Consider the following 19,246-nt stretch of genomic DNA (forward strand, 5'->3'; position numbering starts at 1 on the left):
TCAGGGTGTCCTAACACTCTGGGTGTTCCTGTTAAGGGTGGCGGTGCTCAGGCTTCACTGTAGGTGACCCTGGCAGGGCAGGGTGTCACACAGCCTGTGTGCAAATGTGAGTCAGGGTGTTTGCGTGTTAAGCTGTGGACACGAAGGCGGTCACAAGGCCATGGCGGGGAGTTAACTGCTTGGTGTTGAAGTTGAGTCAGGGCGTTTGCGTGTTAAGTTGTGGGCATGAAGGCGGTCACAAGGCCATGGCGGGGAGTTAACTGCTTGGTGTTGAAATTGAGTCAGGGTGTTGTGGGTCTCAATGACCGCTTTCCTCACCACCCTGGCAGGGTCCTCTCTCAGGCCACCCCACAGGTCTGGCTCCTGAGTCTGCCTGGCCAGAGAGCCCTGGGGGGAAGAGGCCGCTCTCTCATTCCCTTCCCAACCTCCATTAGCAGGATCCCCATTCGCAGGACGGTCCCAGGGCCCTTCCTGGCACCAGGCCCTGCACAGGTCCTCTGAATGCCCTGGGTCCCCGGGGGGGGGGGGGGGGGGGGGCGCAGGGGGGGGAGGGCGCCGGGGGGGGGGGGGGGGGGGGGGGGGGGGGCCCTCAGGAGAGAAGGGAACCTGGCATGTGACTGGGAGTGGGGCATGCCCGCCCCCTGGTGGCAGCAATGGAGGATGTGCCGCCCCATGTCCCAAGCCACGGGATGAACAGTTAGGCTGAGTCTTCAATCACTCCACATATATTTACTACATGCCAGTTCCGGGCCAGGCATTGTTCTAGGCCCCCAAGATTCATCAGGGAACAAGGCCGACTTGGCTCTGGCCTTCTAGTGAGGAAGACAGACAATAAACAAACTCACACAGGGAACTACTGTGAGGTGATAAGCGCAACATTTCCAAGTGAGGAAATGACTCTGCTGCTCCTCCAGAGATCCAAGCGTCAGGGTTCCAGCCCTGCCCTGCAGCAGTGGATGCTGGAAATGGCACGGCACCTCTCAGAGCCCTGACTTCCTCTTCCAGAAGGCCAAAGGTGGAAGGCAGTAGTGGGAGGGGGGGGGGGGCAGTACGGAGTCCGAGCACACAGTAGGCTGTTACTGCCCAGATCACAGCTGTCTCCCTCTGGCTGGGGCTGCGGATGCTGGGTCCATACGGACACAACAGATTGCTGAGTGGATGAGTAAACAACTCCTTCTGTTTTGGAGGATTGCAGAATCCGAAGCTCCACGGAACCTGGTGTCTGAGTCCTCCGCCCTGTAACAAGCCACTTTGCCTGAGCAAGCCTCAGTTTCCTCATCTATAAAATGGGGACAATAAGATCAGTTCTAGACCAGCCTGTCATTGCCTGCCCTGCCTGGAGCCCCAACCCCTGTCTCATGACCCTTGGTCATGCTGATTTATCTGGCCGGGACCCCTAACCCATCAGAATTTCTTCAGAAGGTAAACCAGAAGATTCAGGGAGCAGGCAGGGCCTGGCAGTGCTCCAATGAGCCACTGCTGGGGGCATGCTGAATTCTCAGAGCCAGGAATTAGGACTGAGCATGGGAAGGAGGTGGGAAGGGCTTGCAGAGGCCCCCTCGCAGGGGCCCAGAAGCCTCAGCCAGCCCTAGTTCCCATGAGACCAGCTCTTCATCCGGCCCTGGGGTTCTCTGAACACCCCCTGCAACCATTCCAGGTCCTTCCTCTGAGACTGAACTTGAGACATCCTGTGTTTGGTTCCCAGAACCCAGCCCTCCCTTAACCTCCCACCCCACTGCCCTTCCCTCTTAGTTATCAAACTCCAATTAGTGGACAACATTTATTGTGCGCCTGTGGAGTGCCCAGCACTGTACAGGGCACTCGGGTGGGTGCGGGACTGGGGGGCACATACAAAAGAGTGAAGGGAGACTCCCCACCAGCGAGAAGCTTGTGGGGGGCGGGTAGAAGTGGGGGAAGTTAGAGCTGCTGATGGCCTAGTGAGAAATTTGGGAGCCCTGCAACCTGGGCTGTATCTGGAGGGTCTGAAATCCCAATGTCCAGGATTTCTACCTTCCAGCTGTCATGTCTGATATATGAGCTGATGTCCCTTTGTGCTCAGTGTCTGAGGGAGCACCTCAGAGACTGGCTAGGGTCCTCCTTCCACCAGGGGCTAGTTCCTTCCCAGGGAGTGGTCCCCTGAGGCTGGCCTCATTCAGACCCCTGACTCCCAAGACAGCTGAGGGCCAGAGGTCTTGGCCCTGGCACTGTCCCCAAGTTGCCTGGCAGCTGCCAGACTGCAAACCCCGTGACCACCTACACTGCCGCTGCCCTGGAGCTGCGTTCGTCCATCAGGTCACCCTCTCGGCAGCTTCCTGGGCCATGTGCACCCCCTTGTGGTTGTTGCTGGTATTTTCTTTGCTCATTTGTGGCCTGATCTGGGCCTCCCTTTGGGGTCTACCGGACCTTGAGGGTTAATTTCCTGGTGGTTTAGAACACAAGGAGTAGCTGGAACCTGACCCCTGGTTTGGGTGTGGGGATCCCAATGGCCTCCTGTGTGGTGTCTTAGGAGTCACTTTCCCAAGCCTCAGTGGGTAAAAAGCCAGGCCCTGTGTCCCGTAAAGCTCTTGTGAGGTCCAAGAGAGTCAAGTGCAGAGAAGATGATTTCCGAATCCTCACCTCACTTCAGAAGCCTGTCTCCTCTGTCCCATTCCCTTGGGACATCACAGTGCCTGGGAGGACTTCCCATCTTGGGGAAGACCAGAATGTGGGTGTTCTCTCAGCTGGACCCGACCCAGTCCCCAGGGCTGCCTGGAGAGCCTCTCCCTTTTGTGAGAGTGAAGAACAGACCCTTGGAGAGGTGTGTGTATGTGTGTTGCTAGCATCCAACCTCCTTCCCTCCCCTTTTCCCTAGTCTGAGCTCTGCTTTGCCACAAAACCATCCATTCTGACCCATGGAAGACTTCTGGGAGAAGGTAGGGCAGCAGTAGCACCCCGACTTCACAGATGAGGACACTGAGGTTTGGAGGTGCTTGGCCTCCAGGTGGTCTGGGCAGCACTGGGCCCCGACATCTTGCTGCCTCCCCAAATCCTCCTGACACCCAGGAGTGGGTGGGGCCTTTCAGGGCCTTGAAGCCCCACCCTCCACTGCCAGAGGTCGGGCCCCTGTTGGATTTGTCCCCCGTTGGGCACACTCACCACTGCGGGACGGCTGGCCTCTAGCTGGGGGAGAAGGATGAGAGGCCAAGGGGCCTTGGGCCCTTCGTCTGGGGCCCCCCCAAAACCCCCTGGGCTTTACTCCAGTGCCCAGATGTGGCCAGTCCAGGCACCTCCCAGCAGGTGTGATCAGAGGGCTAGACAGTCAGAGGAGGTGGCAGACACGGAGCGGCCCGGGGTGGGGAAGACTAGGGGGCTGTGCCTTGGCCAGTGGGGTGGATGGCTCTGAAAGGCCTTCCCCCCAGGCTCAGAGTTTTCTGCCCCAAATGGCCCTTCTGCCCACTCCCAGCTACTCCTCTGCTGCCTGGCTTCCCTCAGCCTCTGGCCCCCTTGGCTGGGCAGGGCCTCCCCTGGCCTGGTCCTCGCCCCCCTCGGCCATCGTCTCAGACTCTCCCCTGCTGTCCCTGGGACTGGCTTTGACCTTGGTGTCCCCATCTCCCCGGCCCCCTTTCTCCTGCTCCCTGCCCTCTGCCTCTGGCCTCCCACTGCCCTCCTCTGGGGCAGCCCCCGGGGAGGTGCCCTGGGTCTCGCGCCACTCTGTCTGGCGATAGATGAGGTAGCCGGTGGTGGGGAGCTGGTGGGCCAGGGCTCCGGGGGGCAGGCGGTGGTAGTCCTCCTCCTTGTATAGGAAGAGGCTGAAAGTGTCAGGCTGGGTCACCCGGAACTTGGTGGCACAGAGCTTATTCAGCATGGCAGTCGAGGCCCCTGGGGGCACGGCTAGCGTCTTGGAGGTACAGCCACTGCTGGGGTCCTGATAGGCTACGCGGAGGAGGTGCTGTGCAGGAGAAGCAAAATCAAGAACTCAGCCCTGCCTGGTGCGAATCTGGCCGCAAAGCTTGAGGTCTCAGTAGAAGCTCCGCAGGAACAGGGCTGGGATGGTACATATCCAGCGGTAGAACCAGTGGCAAAAGCTTTGTGAATAAGGTGAGCTCTGAGCAGGGGCTCTGAGGAAGGGAGGGATGTGCTTGGGCTAGCGGGTCACAGCTGCAGGCTGGAAGGACGCCCCAGCAGGCCTCTACAGCCTAACAATCCTACTCAGGTAGAGCTTACTCTGCGCCCTCAGTACTTGTCCTGAATTAACCCATTTCATCCAAATATCAACCCCAGGAGGTACATACTATTACCCCATTTTATAGACAAGAAAATTGAGGCACAAAGAGGTTATATAACTTGCCCAAGCTCCCAGAGCCAAAAAGCAGCAGAGCCAGCATTTGGATCTAGGATCTGGCTATCAAATCTGGACTCTTAGCCAAGGCTAGAAAGGGTCCCTTGACTGGATGGAAGGAGGGTGAAGGGCAGAGATGCTGTTTGGCTCTGAGGACACCACGCCTGAGCCCAGATGGGAGGGTATGGGGGTCACGGGCTGGAAGCCTGAGTCCAGTTGGGGTCCAGAAGCCAGGATCTGCCTGTGTCCCTTTCCCTCCCCATGTCATGTCTCAGTTTCCTCATCTGTAAAATGGGGATAATAATGATCCCACTTCAGAGTTTCTGTGAAGATTCAAGGCTGAGCCGCCAGAGCACTGAGCACAGTGCCGGCTCGTGGAACGCAGCCTCCAGAAAGGCTGGCTCGGACGTGTGTTACGCACGGGGCGCTGTTTCTGTCGTGGGGTAATGCAGGACTGGCCTTTCCCCTTCCCCCTCCTTTCCTGGGTCTCATTGGGCAAAGGAGAGGACTGCGCCAGACAATGCCAGACTCCCCCCGGGGGTGGCCAGTCCTGTTACCTGGAAGCTGTGGGTGGCGGGCAGGCGGCGCTGCTCCCAGAGGCTGAGGGAAGACTGCAGCTCCTGCGAGGGGCTCAGCGGGAGGGTGTGGGCCTCGTTCAGGCCACTCAGCAGGACCAGGCTGGCCGAGAGGCTGGTCAGGTAGTAGCCGCCTGGGACACAAGGGAGGAATGCGGCTCAGGCTGGGCGTGAGTGACCTGCTCCTTCCGCCTCCTCTGCTCAGTCAGGGCGCCCCAGCCCCACCCAGACAGAAGGGGCGTGTGTGGGGTTCCTCACCCTCTCCAGTGAGCAAGGCAGGCTCCAGCAGCTCTGACATGTACTCGGCCTCCAGCAGCAGCTCAGGAAGGTCGCACTGGGCCAGGACGAGGCTCAGCAGTGGGAGGAATTCATCGGCCCCTGCACCCTCCCCTGTGGGTGGTGGAGGAGGAAGCTTCAGGGTCCTCTGGGACCCCAGGGTCAGAATCCACTACTTATCTTAGACAAGGACCGTCCCCTCCGCCTGCCAGGCCTTGGGCACTGTGGTCTCTATGGCAACCAGGGGGCGAGGCCTGGGGAGTGGATGCTCTGCTTTCTGGGCCACAGTTTTACCATCTGTGAAATGGGAGGGTTGGACCCTTTTTTTTTTTTTTTTTTTCCCCCTCCCTGCTGTGCCATTCCTGGAGCCTCTGCCTGGTGGCCTGCCTCTGACTTGGCAGGAGCCAGTGGGAGGTGGTGGGAGGGGGCATACCTGCCTGGGTCCTCAAGGCTGTGTAGAGCAGCTTGCAGGCCTGCAGGAGCCGCTTGACCTGGGCGCTGGGTGAGTAGGCACGAAGTAGCTGCAGTAGCTTCTGGTGCACCTGTTCCATCTCTACTGGGGAAGGCAGGCTTAAGTGGGACCCGAAGGCTCTGGGGCCCTGGGCCCGGGCCAGGCAGAGGCCTTCAGCCAGGCGGCCCAGGGAGCCGTTGGTGGAAAGACGGCGCCGCAGGCGGGCCACCAGGATGGGCCGGAGAGGCTTGAGCACGGAGCGATGCAGCGACTTCTCCAGGACGCATTCTGCGGGGGAGAGGTAGGCTGGGGTCAGGGGAACCAGGGGGGCAGAGTCCCTGGGAGGAAGGGCATGATCAGGAGAGGAGAGGGATGAAAAAGAGGAGGAACCTTGGGACTTCCCTGGTGGCGCAGTGGTTAAGAATCCACCTGCCAATGCAGGGGACACAGGTTTGATCCCTGGTCCGGGAAGATCCCACGTGCCGCGGAGCAACTAAGCCCGTGTGCCACAACTACTGAGCCTGTGCGCCACAACTACTGAAGCCCGTAAGCCTAGAGCCCGTGCTCCACAACAAGAGAAGCCACCACAATGAGAAGCCTGCTCACCACAACAAAGAGAAGGCCCTGCTCGCGGCAGCTACAGAAAGCCTGCATGCAGCAACGATGACCCAACGCGGCCATAAATAAAATAAATAATAAATTAAAAAAAGATTTGGAAACTTGGTGACAGGGAGGCAGGCGGTGGACAGAATTTGCTTGAATGGTGGTGAGACAAGGTGGGTTTGTAAAGCCGCAGAACAGACTGAGAGACAGGCTGGCAGTGTGGGGAGGCAGAGAGAGTGGAATGGGGAGATAGTGCTGAACCGGCAGAGCCCCGGGCTGGAGTCTCACCCAGCCTTTCTGGTGGCAGCAGCTTCTCCGGGCCCAGCTCCGCGCTCAGCATGGCTCGGGCCCGGCTCAGCGCCTCGCGGATACCCTGCAGCTCCTGGGTCTCAGGGCCGGCCCGCACCTGGGTCAGTAGGTCCTGCACCAGCTGGCCCACGGCTGTGTGTCGGTCCTGCATCAGCGCTGCGGCTGCCCGGCCCACCTGCCGCTCGGGCGCCAGCAGGGAGCAGAAGGCAGCGCTCATGGACCGAAGCAGCGGCCGCCGGCGGCCCAGGCGGGGTGAGGTTGCTGGGCTCCCCTGGGACCCTGGCACCCCCTCCTCCTCTGAGCTGCTGGGGGAGCCGCAATCCACCTCCTGGAGGGAAGGCAGTGGCGGGAGGCTGGGGCCGGTGCCCCCTGGCACACGGTACCCCACTGAGCTCTCCCTCCGCAGCAGCTGGCGAGAGGGCAACCTTTCTGTCTGGTTGGGGGCTGTCCCTGGCAGCACTGGGACTGGGGGAGGCGGCACAGCTGGTGGAGACAGGGGGCTGGAGGTCTCTGTGGACACACGCACTTTGAAGCTCCTCTTGAATTTCTCCCGCTTGGTGGGGCCCAGGTCCCCTGGAAACAAGGGGTTGAAGAAACACAAGGCAGCTCCAGTGCCCTGGTCCAGCTCTTGTGGGGACCGGGGCTTCAGCCTGGGCAGCAGTGGGCCTTCAGATGGGCCTGGCTGAGCCTTGGTGTTGAGGGAGGAGCTCCAGAACTCTAGGGAAGAGAAACAGGTTGGGGCCTCAGGGGGTTCAGGGAGGGGGCCCAACCGAGGGAAAGGCACAGGCTTCAGGCTGTGTGCCCATGCCTTCCCTTTCCCTCTTGGCCTCAGCTTGTCCATCTGAGCAACGGGTAGCAGGGGAGCCCTTACCAATGCCCAGATGGGAGATGGCTTCCAGCTCCTTGCGGGTGGCTGCCTGGCAGATGGCTCTGGGGAGCTGAAGCGGGAGGAGAAGAATGTCCCTGAGGCCGGAGAGGGGAGCAAAAAGTCAGGAGTGAGGAAAGCTCCGGGCTGTGGGCACTGAGAGCGTCTGTGTGGGAGGAGGACAGGGTATCCCAGGGAGTAGGGCCCCATGGACAGCAGGCGCCCTGCAGGCAGGCTCACCGGGTGTGGCAGTAGGCACAGATGAGCTGGACCAGGTCCAGGAACACAAGCTCTGAGCCCTCCAAGGAGACGCCTGAGAGATGGGAAGTGAGGTTGTTCTCTGGGGAACCCCGGTGCCCTGCCTTGATGGCTTCCAGCCCCTCCCTCCAGGCCGGTCCCTCTCACCCCCAGGGCTCTCCTGGATGTAGTGGCTGGAGACGAAGGAGGGGCCGCTGGCCTCGGGCAGCCGCATGCACAAGGCTTGGCACTGGCGAGTGTTAGATTTCCGTACCAGGAATGTCTGCGAGTCGACAGGGGTCGGAGGCTCAGGACCTCCGCGTCCAGCCCCGCTCCCTCCCACCCTCGGCCACCAGCCCCAGGGGTGGGGGAAGACTCACCCCGGGGGGCTCGGTCCTCAGCACGTGCAGCGCGGCCGCGGCGTTGGCTCGCAGCTGCAGCCACACGGGCCGGGTAAGCAGCAGGCGCTCCCGCAGGCTCACGGTGCGCCCGGGCTGCTGAGGCCCACCTGCTCGTGCCCCGCCGGCATCAGGCACATCGTACAGCGGGTCCTGCGCTGGCCTGGGGGCAGGCGCCAGACCTGAGCAGGGGGCCAGGGTCTGGGAACCTTGCCCAACCCTCTCCCCCTCCTTGCCCAGGACAGACCCAGTTCTGTGGTCCCCCCGCCCCTGCCCCACCGGGTTGCCCTTCCAACTTCACTAACTTTTCTCTCTCCAGGTGCCCAGGTGCGAAGCTGGTTGGGCTGGGGGCTCCGAGAAGGCCTGCTCCAGACTCTCCAGGGGCTTCCATGGCTGGGAGCTCCTTCGGTATCTCCGGGGACTCAGGAAGAGAATCCAGCCCCCAAGGCAAGAGCACTCACATTCCCAGTGGTGAGTAACACTTCCTGAGGGCGGTTCGCCCTGTCACAGCCGCCAGTTAACTCTTGTGTGTCCGCTCAGCCCGGGCAGTGCCTGCTTCCTCTGTTCTGGGCCCAGCCTCTGGGGGCAGGGATCGTCTCCATGCAAGTGGCCCTCCGAGGGCCCCAGCTGTGGGGCTACCACCTCCACACAGTGCGTCCTAAAGCCTTGCCAGCCTCCTCGAATCATACAGGTGGGCAGAAAGGGGTTAAGCAGGGCCTATCTAGGTCCCCACAGGCCTCGCCTTTGGGGCATCTTTAGGTCTGTGGTCAACTGCTCATCTGTCCACGGTCTTGAGCTCAGCCTTGTGGGAGAGCGCCCCCTACAGGTCACCGATGACGCATTCCTGAGCTTAATTTGCGTTTTGGGATTTCAGGTTGCCGTGGAGAAAGGATGCTGTGTCTCCATGGAAACTAACCTCTTTGCTTAACTGAGGTTCTGGGGGCGGTTCTAACAGCGCTAAACAGGGGGGAGTCTGGCTGTGAGGTCGTCAGAACATGGCGCTGCTGCCAGCTGCCTCCCACGCACACAGGCTCTGCCAGCCTGCCTTGCCAATCTGCCAAGTGACTGGGGCAGGTGCAGACATGATCCAGTCTCCAAGCACCGAGTACCCAGTCCCCGTCCCCACCCAAGGCCACGTGCTCTGCCTGTGCCACATGTTGCTTCAGACGTTGCTCACCAGCACCAGGCAGTCCAGGGCCCAGCCCCCCAACCTCTGGGGAGCAGGCAAGTGGGAGAACCCCCCTTCCCCAGCCTATACTCCAAGTTCGAGTGGGTAGGCTCCCGCTAGGCAGTGAGAAGAGGTACCAGGGACCCCAGAAGAGACTGCCTGTCACAAGCACTCTCCATGAGAGCCCTGATTCCCTTGCAAGGTAAATTAGACACACGCCGGTCACGCCAGAGTCCCAGAAAAGGTTTTAATTCCAGTCCCTGAAATCTGGGAGGCGGACACCAGGAACCGCCTTGAGAAGGAAGACCTGGGGAGCCTGCCTTCTCACCTCCAACAACAGCCAGGACACAAAGGTCCCCCAAATATCATTTCTGGCCCAGAGTTCCCGTGAAGTGGGACCCAGCTCACTGGCTCGGTGACTAGGGAGCCGGGTCCAAGGTCAGCAGAAAGGATGTTGCTTTGGCTTAAGATGAGACACATCTTCATCAGGGAGGGCACCGCGAAGGCTGACCTTCGGTGGGGGCAGGTGGTGGGCTGGCCGGGGATGGAGGAGACAGTGTTGCCTGGCTAAGGCAGCTCCAGGCCACAGTTGAACAGGGCCCCGAGGAGGGGCAGAGGAGGAGTCCAGACCAGTGGCGGCTAGAGGGGAGGGCCACAGCAGCACTGCAGGGCTGGCTGGGCAGACGCTGAGGGGCCTGTCAGTCTGCCTTTCTGCAGCAGGTACGTTCAAATGCTGGGTTTGCTGCCAGCTGCTCCAAGGGCCCCCTGGCTGTGAACAGCAGGGTCAAGGTCCTGGGGGTACACAGGAAGGGAAAAACCACTGCAGGTGAGAGGACGCCGAACCAAGAGGGAAGCAGGCACTTCATGTGCGGCACTGAGAGGAGTGGCCTCAGTCTGGCCCAGAGCAGGCAAGGCCAGGAGGGCACAGGTCAGCTCCACACCGCTGATTCCTGGGCCTCTCTGGTACTCTGGGCCCGCCAGGCCGGCTGCTAGGGCTCAGCACTCCACCCTCCCTAACCAGAGCTGGCGGGGCGGGTCCATCACCTAGCCCCATTACTCACCCCCACCGTAGCTCCCACAATGCCCTCACACCCAGACCGTCCTGACTCTCTCAGGTCACTGATCTGACACAGTCCCTGCCTCCCTCTGGGCTCCTTTCCTGGAGGCTGGGCTGGGGGAGGAAGAACAACCCCAGTAGTTTGTGGGTTTTTTTGACCAGGGATCGAACCCGCGCCCCCTGCAGTGGAAGCGTGGAGTCTTAACCACTGGACCGTCAGGGAAGTCCCGACCCTGCTGGTTCTTACCATCTGATTTTCTCTTCTGAGGGGACACGGCTGCTCTTGCCTGGGTGGGTAAGAAGAAAACCCCCTGAGAGCCTGCCTCCAGCTTGGCAAATCCCCCTTCCACCATCAGCCTTTCTGAGGTGGAGGTGCTGCTGGGTCTGGGCTGCACTAGAGGGGTTGCCGGGGTATAAGACCCCTTCTAGGCAAAGGTTTGATGTGCTCTCCAGTCAGAGACTCAGGCAGCCCAGCTGCTTTCCCGCCTTCCTGCCCTCCCTTTACCCCCACCCCCATCAAAACCTGCCCTGCAACAAGGGGCTGATGTAGACTAGGAACTCCCTCCTCCGGAACAGCCTCAGGCCAAACGAGGCTTGTGAGCTCAAGCAATGCCAGGGAACCTGGGCTGAAGGCAGAGGGTGCCGAGGGCTGAGCAGAGAGCTTCCCAGGCCCTCAGGAAGTCCACACGTGGAGCGCCTGCAAAGCCCAAAGCTGGCATCTGGTTGGGGAGGGGGCACTGCACTGCCAGCCCCCATCCTGAGACAGGCAGCACCGGACCCACCTTTTTGATGGCTGTCCAGTCCTCCAGGATGTCGATCTCCTGCAGCATGTACACGATGTAAGGGCCTGCAATGGGGGTCAAGGAAGCAGGAAGCCTGGTGGAGGGGGCAGGTGACGGGCCTTGGCCCGGGAGCTCCAACACTCAGAAGAGGCGGTGCTGTGGACATCGGGGCAGGGAGCCGAGGACCTAGTTAAGAGCTCAGGCTCCACCTCCTACCTCTTGGCCCCCGGGTTCTCGGCAGGGTGGAGAGGTGGCATGGCTATGGCCTATTTCACCCACTCCACGGGGGCCTTCCAGTCTCAACCCTACCACTCCTCAGCTCCCCTCACCTATTCTCCGGTCTCAAGGTCAGAAGGCCAAGGTCCATGCCACCCACTCAGGGATCTGGCCCCTTTCCCCATCTACAAAGAGACTCTAGTCTCCTCTGTCCTGAAAACAACCCTCCTTCGGTCTCACACTCCCCTGTGGGGACCAGCCACTCTGTCCCCCTGATGTCTCCACACCCTCACCTCCCATTCACCCTTCAAGTCTCTGCAGTCCAGATTCTTCCCTCCCTCCCTGTGTGAACCTGATTCCCACCACCAGGAGGTCAGTGCCCTGAGAATCTGGTTGCTGCAGGAATATGAGGGGTGGGGTGGGGTGCACAAGAGAATTCAATTCAATTCAACTCCGTGCTGCTGTGCCAGGAGGGAGGAAGGCACAGCAGGCCCTGGACCAAAGGGACGCACGCCTGGGGCGGGGCAGAGATGACCATGCCCAGATGGGAGGCAGGTGCCCCAGTTTAGGTACAGGGGTAATATCTAAATAGCCATTTCGGCGGGGAAACCAGGAGAGGCTTCGTGGAGGAAGTAACAACCGAGACGAGCACTGAGCAGGCACACGGGCAAAGGCAGCCGATAGGAGAACGGAAAGTCAGCAAAGGCATGGGGGTGGGAAAGCCTGGGACGTCATAGGAAAGCCAGAAGGGCCTCAAAGGAGAGCTCACTCCGGAAATTACGGGGAAGTCTCTGGATGGATGTTTCTACTTTTTTACGGTCCACACAGCCTAGGAGGACCCCGCAAAAAATCCCTGACGGCTGGATTTGACTGGACATGGCCACAGGATGCCAGATGACCATAAATGAGTCTGGTCTGCCTCTGTCTTGCGTGTCCCTCCACCCTCCTCCGCCCTGACCTCTCGTCCAGCTCGGGCCACCGTGGGGGAAAGGATACCGGAAACAAGAGGGGCCTTCTTCCTCTTGCTGGGCGGCACGGAGCCCCAGGTCTTCGAGCTGCCTCTGGCGTGCAGTTTGTCATCCCACCACTCTGTGCCCCAGACCAGGGTCAGGATTGGGGTGCCGGCCATCCCAGGACGCCCCACCCCTGTAGCCTGTGTCCCTCACCCGGGCCAGGCCAGCCCTTCCCCATCACTCGCGCCCCTACCCCAACCAGGGCAGTGCAGAGAAGCCTGGGCTTGGGGTTGGAAGCTGAGTTCAACCCTGGGAAAGAGGTCACTGTGATTTTGTGAGGCTCGCTTTCTTCATCTGTTTCATGGACAGGGGTACGATAATAATTCCTCCCTCCCCAGTGCCCTGTATGAACGTCGGCCTGTGGACACGGAGAGGACTTGGCCATGGCATGTGCGTGTGTCAGAATGACACCTCCGTTCTGGAAACTGAGCAGGGGGGCAGGGGACCCGCTCTTCCTGAGTCCCCACTGTGTGCCAGGCTCTGGGCTAGGCGCTTCCCTGGCTGCTTTCATTCAGTCCCCACAGTGACCACGAAGCAGGTCCTCTTACAACCCCCCTGTGCAGGCAGGGAAGCTGAGGCCAAGATGGGGGGCAGGCACTGAAAGCACAGGGCCTGGGGCAGGGGTGCCCAGCCAGCCGCTCGCCTCACCAGAGCTGATGTCCAGGCTCTGGCGGTCCTCCTCCAGCCTCTGGATCCGCTCCTGCAGCTCCCCCTGCAGGGTGTCGTAGAGCAGCAGCTTCTCACTCTGGAAGAGGCGGAGTGGCTCAGCCAGGGAGGCCGGGGTGGCCACTTCCGTCCCCACCTAGCGCCCAGCGCCCGGCACATTCACCTCCAGGTGCTGCTTGGCTCCCTGCAGCTCACACTCGTACTTGTTCCTGATCACGTCCAGACAGAAGCCCTTGTAAATCCCTGTGGAGGGAGGGAGAGGGAGGTCCTGCTTGGCCAGGGACCCAGGGGCCCATAAAGGGGGGCCAGGGGCACGGGTGAGGCAGAGCAGGGACGAGAGGGGAAGGGGCCAGAGAGCCATGGCTTCTGGTAGGGGAACAGGGCACACACCTGCCACCTGAACGCGGATCTTGAGGCTCCGCTGCAGCCCCCCGAGAGGCTCTGTGTATTCGGGCGCCCTCTCAGCTCCCACCTCCTCCAGCCGCACCCGCAGCTGACTCAGCCGTTCCCTGAACAACCTGGGAGGTAAGAGGCAGCCGCGCACCCGTGTGCTCGCCCGTCAAACACGAGCGGAGCGCCCGCTCCACAGCAGGCCCCAGCCAGCCCTGCCCGGCCCCAGGGTCCCTTGCTCACTTCTCCTTCAGCTCCGAGAACTGCTTCTCCAGGTCCAGCATTTCACTGACGCACTCGCTGCGGCGGCGCTCGTAGCCCTCATCGTCCATCTCTGGGACAAGAGGCCAGTCAGGGCGGGCAGAGCGGGGGCGGGCGGCACGCGGGCGTGTGGGGCTCACCTGAGCTCTCCTCCTCGGACTCGGTCTGGCTGCCGCTCCGTTCCTCCTCGCTCTCTTCCTCCTCCCCATTCATCTCGGCGGCTGAGTCGCCCTCTGCTTCCATCTCCTCTGTGTCTTTGCTTGGAGGCTGGATGGGCATCTGGGCTCTGGGAGTAGGAGTGGAGCCATCACTCGCCACTGCCCACAGCTCTGAGCGGGAAAGTGGCCACTTGGGAAGTCAAACCAAGCCTCACTGCTGACGGGGACAACCGGGGGGGTGACTGGACTCGCCACACCCTGGGCACACACTGGGTGGGGCAGGTGCAAGTGGCCCTGCCTGCACATCTCCTGAAGCCTGGGAACCACAGAAATGCCCATGCCCTTGGACGCTGCCAGTGATCCCAATCCCGGGAAGAGTGGCCAAGGTGACGATCCATAAGATGGGAAAGGCCAAGGGTGGGCTCCCCACTGTCTGTGGGACTGGGCCCAAACATCTGACTGGGGCTTTCAAGGCCCTACATAGACTGGACTTGAACTGCTGGTCCGGCTCCTTCACCCCACCTTCTAATGCTTAGTTCTCAAATATACCATGCACTTCCTACCCAGCGCCCCCCGCACACCGTGCTGCTCCTTCTGCCTATGATGCCACCACTTCTCTTCCTGAGAACACTCTACAATGCTCATCTTCTCCCCGTGCTCAAATCCTATCTCCCTCTGCTTCCTCTAAGACCTCACGTCATCAGTGCTCCAGTCTTCTGCATCCTCCACTCTCCCTCTTGACAGCTCTGTCCCATGAAACTTTAGACGCGCTCAGGAATTTCCCACCATATAGAAAAAGCAGAAACACAAAACTTCACCCCACTCCACTCAATCGCCCCCCGTTTTCCACCTTTTCCAGGCCTTGCTCTTCCTACTTTCACCTCCCGCTTGTTCCAGTCTGTTTCTGTATCATCGCTCTCAGCTGAAACTGATCCTGCAGAGTTAACAGATGACCTCCTTGTACCTAATGCCAGTATTTTTTGGTGCTTACCTCAGGTTGACTTCTCAGCAACACTGAACACTGTTAAGCATTCCTTCATTTATTCACTCATTTAATCTTTATTGAAAATCTAATATATGCTAGGTACCATCAGACACCACGGTAGGAGGCAGGCACAAGTGTGACAGAAAGACAGTCTCTGACCTCAAGGAGTTTACAAGTTCCTGGATGAGAGAGAGGCCAAGAAGCAGATCATTACTGTGGGGTGAGAAGAGTTAAGATGAGGGGCATATGGGAGAGACAGCTAAACTGGGACCTGGAGCCTGCTGCAGTTTTGAGGGCAGAGGAAGATGGGCCAGACAGATGAGCTGAGCTGGTTGAGGGAGGGAGCATTTAACCAGAGTAAGTAGTGTGAGCAAAGACCCCGAAAGGAGAGAAGGGGCAGGGTTGGGGGCACCTGGGTCTAAGCCTCAGAGAGAAATCTGGGCTGCAGAGATCTGGTCATCACATATAGTGAGTTCTTCAGGCCTTGGGAGAGGGTGCAACCAGCAAGGCAGAATGTGTGGAGTGAGAAGGGGCTCGTGATGGAACTCCCAGGGTCACCAAAGGGGCAGATGATGCGACCCCTGCAAAACAGAAGGAAAGTAGCAAGAGGTGGAGGAGGGAAAACTCAAAGCATGGAGAGAACTTCAGAATGAAGGAGACGTGACAGTGCCAAGTGCGGCCAAAAGATCACTCAAGAGGAAGAATAAATAGTCTTCTCAACAGATCATCTCTTTGTCTACTGGGGGCTTCTGGTTCACTGTGATATGCTTGTCTGGGCACTTCTCTTGTAGTCCTTTAGTTCCGTGTAGACACCCTTCCTTATTTATTTACATGTCTATTGGCCCATTCTCATGTCTGTCTCCCCAACCAGTCTGTAAGCCTCACCAGGGCTGGGCTGCACATGCGCTTTATTCGCCTAGCACAGTACTAACTCATTCGATGACTGGAGGATTTGCAAATACAAATTAAACCAAACAAACTTTTGCAGGGCAGGGATTGGCTTTTACTTCTTGGTAGCCCCCGGCCTCTGTAGTGGTAGCAAACGTCAATTCAAGTAAATTAACTGGCCTAGCCTAGAGGACAGTTTCGAAACATTCCTCAATGATTTCACAAATGATCTGACCCTGACCTGAAAACTTCGGTTCTCCAAACCAGCCTCATCTTTCCCATTCTCAAGCCTCAGTTCCTGCATTTCCCAAACTTCGCAATTCCTCTTCACTGTTAAATATATTAATTTTGGAAGATGCAGCGGTAGGTAAGTCCTACCTTTCCGGACCAGAAACGGTGAGGGGTTGGGGGAGGTCTCTCCAGCAGTCTGAGTCTACTGGGTGAGCTGAATTAAATCACAACCTCCCCCTCCTTACCTTGGGTATAAAAAGAGAATAATAAAGATTGCAAGCGATAAGGAATGGAAAAGCAAATTATAAGGCACTGTGTACAGGCAGTTTATCTCTCAGAAAGTGAGCATGTCGAGGGCAGGCCTCCTCGAAAGGAAGATTCTTCCCTACCATCGAAGAAGCCAACACAGCCCCTCTACGGCGCGCCGAGAGCCCCCCGTCCCGCTCCATCTGCGTACGCGCGGGCGCGGGCGGGACAATCACTGGCTCTTCCACGGCCAGCACCGGTCCCGCGGCCCCCGGCACGCATCCGGCCGGTTAAGTCTCCGCTTCGGCCCTGGAGATTGGGCCGGCTCCGACCCACTGGCCGGAGAGGGCGAACCAGGCGCCAGGGTTGGCGTTACGCACCCGCGGGGAGTGGGGCCTCCGGCCTCACGTCCGAGACTCCCTGAGAGGTGCCGGAGGCAGCCGGTACTGTCCACCGCCGCGGGGCTCCCAGAAGCGCCGAGCGAGCCTTTTTTCCTGAGGCGAGAGCCTGTCCACGCTTCCGCATGCGTCATCAGCAGGCGCCCGTCGGAATGCTCACAATTGGACAGCTCGGGGCTAGGCATGCCGGGATACCGCGGGCCGGTTTCCATAGCAACCGACTGAAATTCACACAGGCTTTCAACAGGCAGGGAAGGCCCTCGTGCGTTTCTTGCTTTGCAGCCAGCGCGCCTCGGTCCGCAGCCACCACCCACGGCTTGAAAGGGGAGAGCCCGCGACCTGCTCCCCCACCCCGCCCGGTTCAGGAGAGTAATGGAGCCAGCTTTAGGTGTGAACACTCATTTATTTACACATTGTAGTCGGTAGGCAAATTACCCAGCCCAGCCTATTCAGAGGTCCAGATCTCAGACTCCCACGCACAGAGCCTGCAGACCCATCCCTTCTCCAGGGCCCCCGAGACGGAGGCCTAAGACAACCAGGAAGTTGCCCAAAAGCTAAGAACTAAATTCAACGCCTTCAACTGATTTCTTTCCAAAATGCCCATTTTGTTAAGTACTCGGACTTCTCAGCTCTGCCCCATTCATACTTTTTGCTCTCCTATAGCCCACCCACCCAAGAGTGTTAATAACAATAATAATAACAACAATAATAATACTGTAATAATATTAATAATACTTCACATTTGTACGAAGCTTACAGAATGTTTTCACATGTAGCATCTCATCTGAACCTCCCAACAGTTCTGTGAGGTAGGTATTCTCACCTCCCTTTAACAGATGGGGTAACTGAGGCTCAGAGAGCGAATGGGATTTGCTCAAGGCCACACAACTAGTTAGTGGTTAAGCTAGGACTTGATCCCAGCATCCCATACTCAAGTCCAGTGTTCAAACACCACAGCTACCACTGTAAAGTGGAGTGACATTTCTTACCCCAGTCAGGCCTGAGGCGCGGCCTAAGGAGTGAGGAGGCTGAGACTTCTCAGACTAGGGGAGGGAAGGGCTCAGCAGTGACGCGGGGAGTCAGGGTACTTGGCCTTCAACTCCTGTTTGAACTGACGGTAAAGGATCTTATTGTGCTGATTTTCGGCCTCTTTCTGGGGATGGAATTTCAGAGCTTCTTTGAAGCCCTTATGAACCAGGAAACCTTCGTTCAACACCTCGAAATCGAATCCTGCCACGTGCAGCTCACAGGCCTGTGGGGGAAGAGACAGGTCAGCAAAATTTGATGACATTCCTAGGGCAGAGACTGACATCCCTGCTCGCTCCAGCATTCCCATTCCTCTGGAGGCATCCTGGATCTTCCAACCATCCAACCACCTCCTGAACTATGATCCCTCCTGCCTCATTGCCTCTTTTCCATCCAGAGCCACTCATAGCTCCCTGACCCCACCATCCATCCTGCCCCATTTCCCCTGCCCTCTCCCTTATGAGCACCTGGCTGATACGATTGAAGCCATACTGCCGAAAGCGCTCGTCGAAGTTGGGCACCTTGCCTCCGGCCACGTAGAATGGCTCCCAGGGGTCTTGCCAGGGCACCACGTAGGCAGGCCTCAGCAAGGTCTCTTCTGGCAGGTTGACCCAGCGGGAGTAGTTGGTGGGCGCCTGGCAGGGGGTGCACAGCCCATAATAGAAGGGCCGCACCTCGCCCACCTGGTAGAGCTGCAGCAGCTCGTTTTTGTTCGTGGGCATGCGGCGGGCTCGACGGATCTCGAAGGCAGGCACCACCAGCGCTGTGCCCGCCCACTGCTTGCTCTGATCCAGCATTTCTCGCAGGCCTCTCCACAGCCCCTCACTGGGCACCATGTCCACGTCGATTACCAGGGCATAGTTGGCCCCCTCACGAGCCAGATTCCTCAGCAGGTTATTGGGGTAGGAGACATTGGTGCCCAGCGCGTAATTGATCCCGGGCTGGGCCACCCTGGCTAGCTTGTCAAAGACCTCCTGGCAGGACCGCAACAGGGCAAACTCCCCTGGCTCCCGGGGGTCGGGCACGGCGGCCTCATAGCGTGAGGGGCACACAAGGTGCATGGCAACCCTGGCACGCATATCGGGGCAGTGGCTGCTCAGCGCGTAGGTCAGCACCGTGGCCAGCTGCGCCTCCTCCTTGGTGGCGGCGAACACCGACACGGATAGCGGGCCCTCCCAGCGCTCCAACAGGCCCGATAGGTGCAGCAGGTTGTCCACACTGGCGTGAGTGGCCAGGATCACATCGTTGGGGTCCATGGTGGTCTTCAGTAGGCCCCTGTAGACGCGATAGTCGCCGCTAGCGTCCAGGACGCCTCCGGAGGCCAGCGCGGTGCGAAGCTGCGCCTTGACTTGGTCCACCGACCGCGGGGACGGGGGAAAGAATTCAAAATATTGGTCTTGCTCCTCCTGCCCGTGCAGCCCGGACAGCAGCGACAGGTAGAGCAGCTGCAGCATCGCCACCAGCATTAGCGCGGCCAGCAGCAGCTGGTAGAAGGCGCACCGTATGGCGTAGGACATCTGCATGGCTCTCGGGGCTCGCGGCGCGCAGCAGAGACCACCGGGCCGCAGCCTCTACCTGCCGCCGCAAGCCCGGATTTACCGCAGCCTGTCGAGCGCGGCCGAAGCGAGCCGAGGCGAGCCGAGCCCCTCGCGCAGCCGCGCCCGCCCGCCCGCGCCGGCCTCGGGCGCGCCAGCTCGCCCCCTGTGCGCCGGGAGGAGCTACTGCATTC

General features: G+C 59.6%; 3 protein-coding genes across 12 annotated transcripts; all 3 read right to left on the bottom strand.

The window, feature by feature from the left end:
- Window positions 1–1,766: 1,766 nt before the first annotated feature.
- Window positions 1,767–9,310, bottom strand: RIN1 (Ras and Rab interactor 1). Of its 4 annotated transcripts, none has more exons than XM_027090717.1 (10): window positions 8,338–9,310; window positions 8,015–8,185; window positions 7,803–7,917; window positions 7,638–7,710; window positions 7,404–7,495; window positions 6,512–7,249; window positions 5,603–5,908; window positions 5,152–5,283; window positions 4,876–5,027; window positions 1,767–3,928 (listed from the first exon to the last, which is right to left on the bottom strand). In XM_027090717.1, exons 3-10 carry the CDS (start codon window positions 7,867–7,869, stop codon window positions 3,443–3,445), a joined length of 2,046 nt encoding a protein of 681 aa, XP_026946518.1. In that variant the 5' UTR covers window positions 7,870–7,917; window positions 8,015–8,185; window positions 8,338–9,310; the 3' UTR covers window positions 1,767–3,442. The 4 variants fall into 4 exon arrangements, with proteins under 4 accessions (XP_026946518.1, XP_026946517.1, XP_026946520.1 ...); XM_027090716.1 differs by having other exon boundaries at window positions 8,015–8,195; XM_027090719.1 differs by having other exon boundaries at window positions 8,015–8,214; window positions 8,338–8,536.
- A 123-nt stretch (window positions 9,311–9,433) lies between these two features.
- Window positions 9,434–16,605, bottom strand: BRMS1 (BRMS1 transcriptional repressor and anoikis regulator). Of its 7 annotated transcripts, none has more exons than XM_027090723.1 (11): window positions 16,474–16,605; window positions 13,726–13,871; window positions 13,568–13,658; window positions 13,325–13,443; window positions 13,098–13,177; window positions 12,917–13,013; window positions 12,252–12,344; window positions 11,040–11,104; window positions 10,505–10,544; window positions 10,262–10,371; window positions 9,434–9,992 (listed from the first exon to the last, which is right to left on the bottom strand). In XM_027090723.1, the coding sequence occupies exons 2-11, from the start codon at window positions 13,862–13,864 to the stop codon at window positions 9,927–9,929; spliced, it is 900 nt and encodes a 299-aa protein (XP_026946524.1). In that variant the 5' UTR covers window positions 13,865–13,871; window positions 16,474–16,605; the 3' UTR covers window positions 9,434–9,926. The 7 variants fall into 7 exon arrangements, 6 of the variants coding, with proteins under 6 accessions (XP_026946524.1, XP_026946522.1, XP_026946528.1 ...); XM_027090721.1 differs by having other exon boundaries at window positions 13,325–13,452; window positions 16,474–16,604; XM_027090727.1 differs by lacking the exon at window positions 16,474–16,605 and adding an exon at window positions 14,397–16,396 and having other exon boundaries at window positions 13,325–13,452.
- A 269-nt stretch (window positions 16,606–16,874) lies between these two features.
- Window positions 16,875–19,178, bottom strand: B4GAT1 (beta-1,4-glucuronyltransferase 1). The gene is made up of 2 exons (XM_027090720.1): window positions 17,985–19,178; window positions 16,875–17,743 (listed from the first exon to the last, which is right to left on the bottom strand). The coding sequence occupies exons 1-2, from the start codon at window positions 19,038–19,040 to the stop codon at window positions 17,552–17,554; spliced, it is 1,248 nt and encodes a 415-aa protein (XP_026946521.1). The 5' UTR covers window positions 19,041–19,178; the 3' UTR covers window positions 16,875–17,551.
- Between the last annotated feature and the right edge of the window lie 68 nt (window positions 19,179–19,246).

Source organism: Aethalodelphis obliquidens, unplaced genomic scaffold (genome assembly GCF_003676395.1).
Source record: "Aethalodelphis obliquidens isolate GAN/ISIS:26980383/991018 unplaced genomic scaffold, ASM367639v1 scaffold69, whole genome shotgun sequence".
NCBI classification, from domain to species: Eukaryota; Metazoa; Chordata; class Mammalia; order Artiodactyla; family Delphinidae; genus Aethalodelphis; species Aethalodelphis obliquidens.

Excerpts from the sequence above, each read along its gene's own strand:
- BRMS1 (XM_027090721.1), bottom strand. The coding sequence starts at position 13,864 with ATGCCCATCCAGCCTCCAAGCAAAGACACAGAGGAGATGGAAGCAGAG. Across the intron at positions 13,659-13,725 it reads GTCCGAGGAGGAGAGCTCAG|AGATGGACGATGAGGGCTAC; the intron begins GTGAGCCCCACA and ends CTCTTGTCCCAG. Across the intron at positions 11,105-12,251 it reads GAAGGCCCCTCTTGTTTCCG|GCCCTTACATCGTGTACATG; the intron begins GTATCCTTTCCC and ends CCCCCATTGCAG.
- B4GAT1 (XM_027090720.1), bottom strand. The coding sequence starts at position 19,040 with ATGCAGATGTCCTACGCCATACGGTGCGCCTTCTACCAGCTGCTGCTG. Across the intron at positions 17,744-17,984 it reads GCTTCAATCGTATCAGCCAG|GCCTGTGAGCTGCACGTGGC; the intron begins GTGCTCATAAGG and ends CTTCCCCCACAG.
- RIN1 (XM_027090716.1), bottom strand. The coding sequence starts at position 8,423 with ATGGAAGCCCCTGGAGAGTCTGGAGCAGGCCTTCTCGGAGCCCCCAGC. Across the intron at positions 5,909-6,511 it reads GCTGCCACCAGAAAGGCTGG|AATGCGTCCTGGAGAAGTCG; the intron begins GTGAGACTCCAG and ends TCTCCCCCGCAG. Across the intron at positions 3,929-4,875 it reads CCGCCACCCACAGCTTCCAG|CACCTCCTCCGCGTAGCCTA; the intron begins GTAACAGGACTG and ends TCTCCTGCACAG.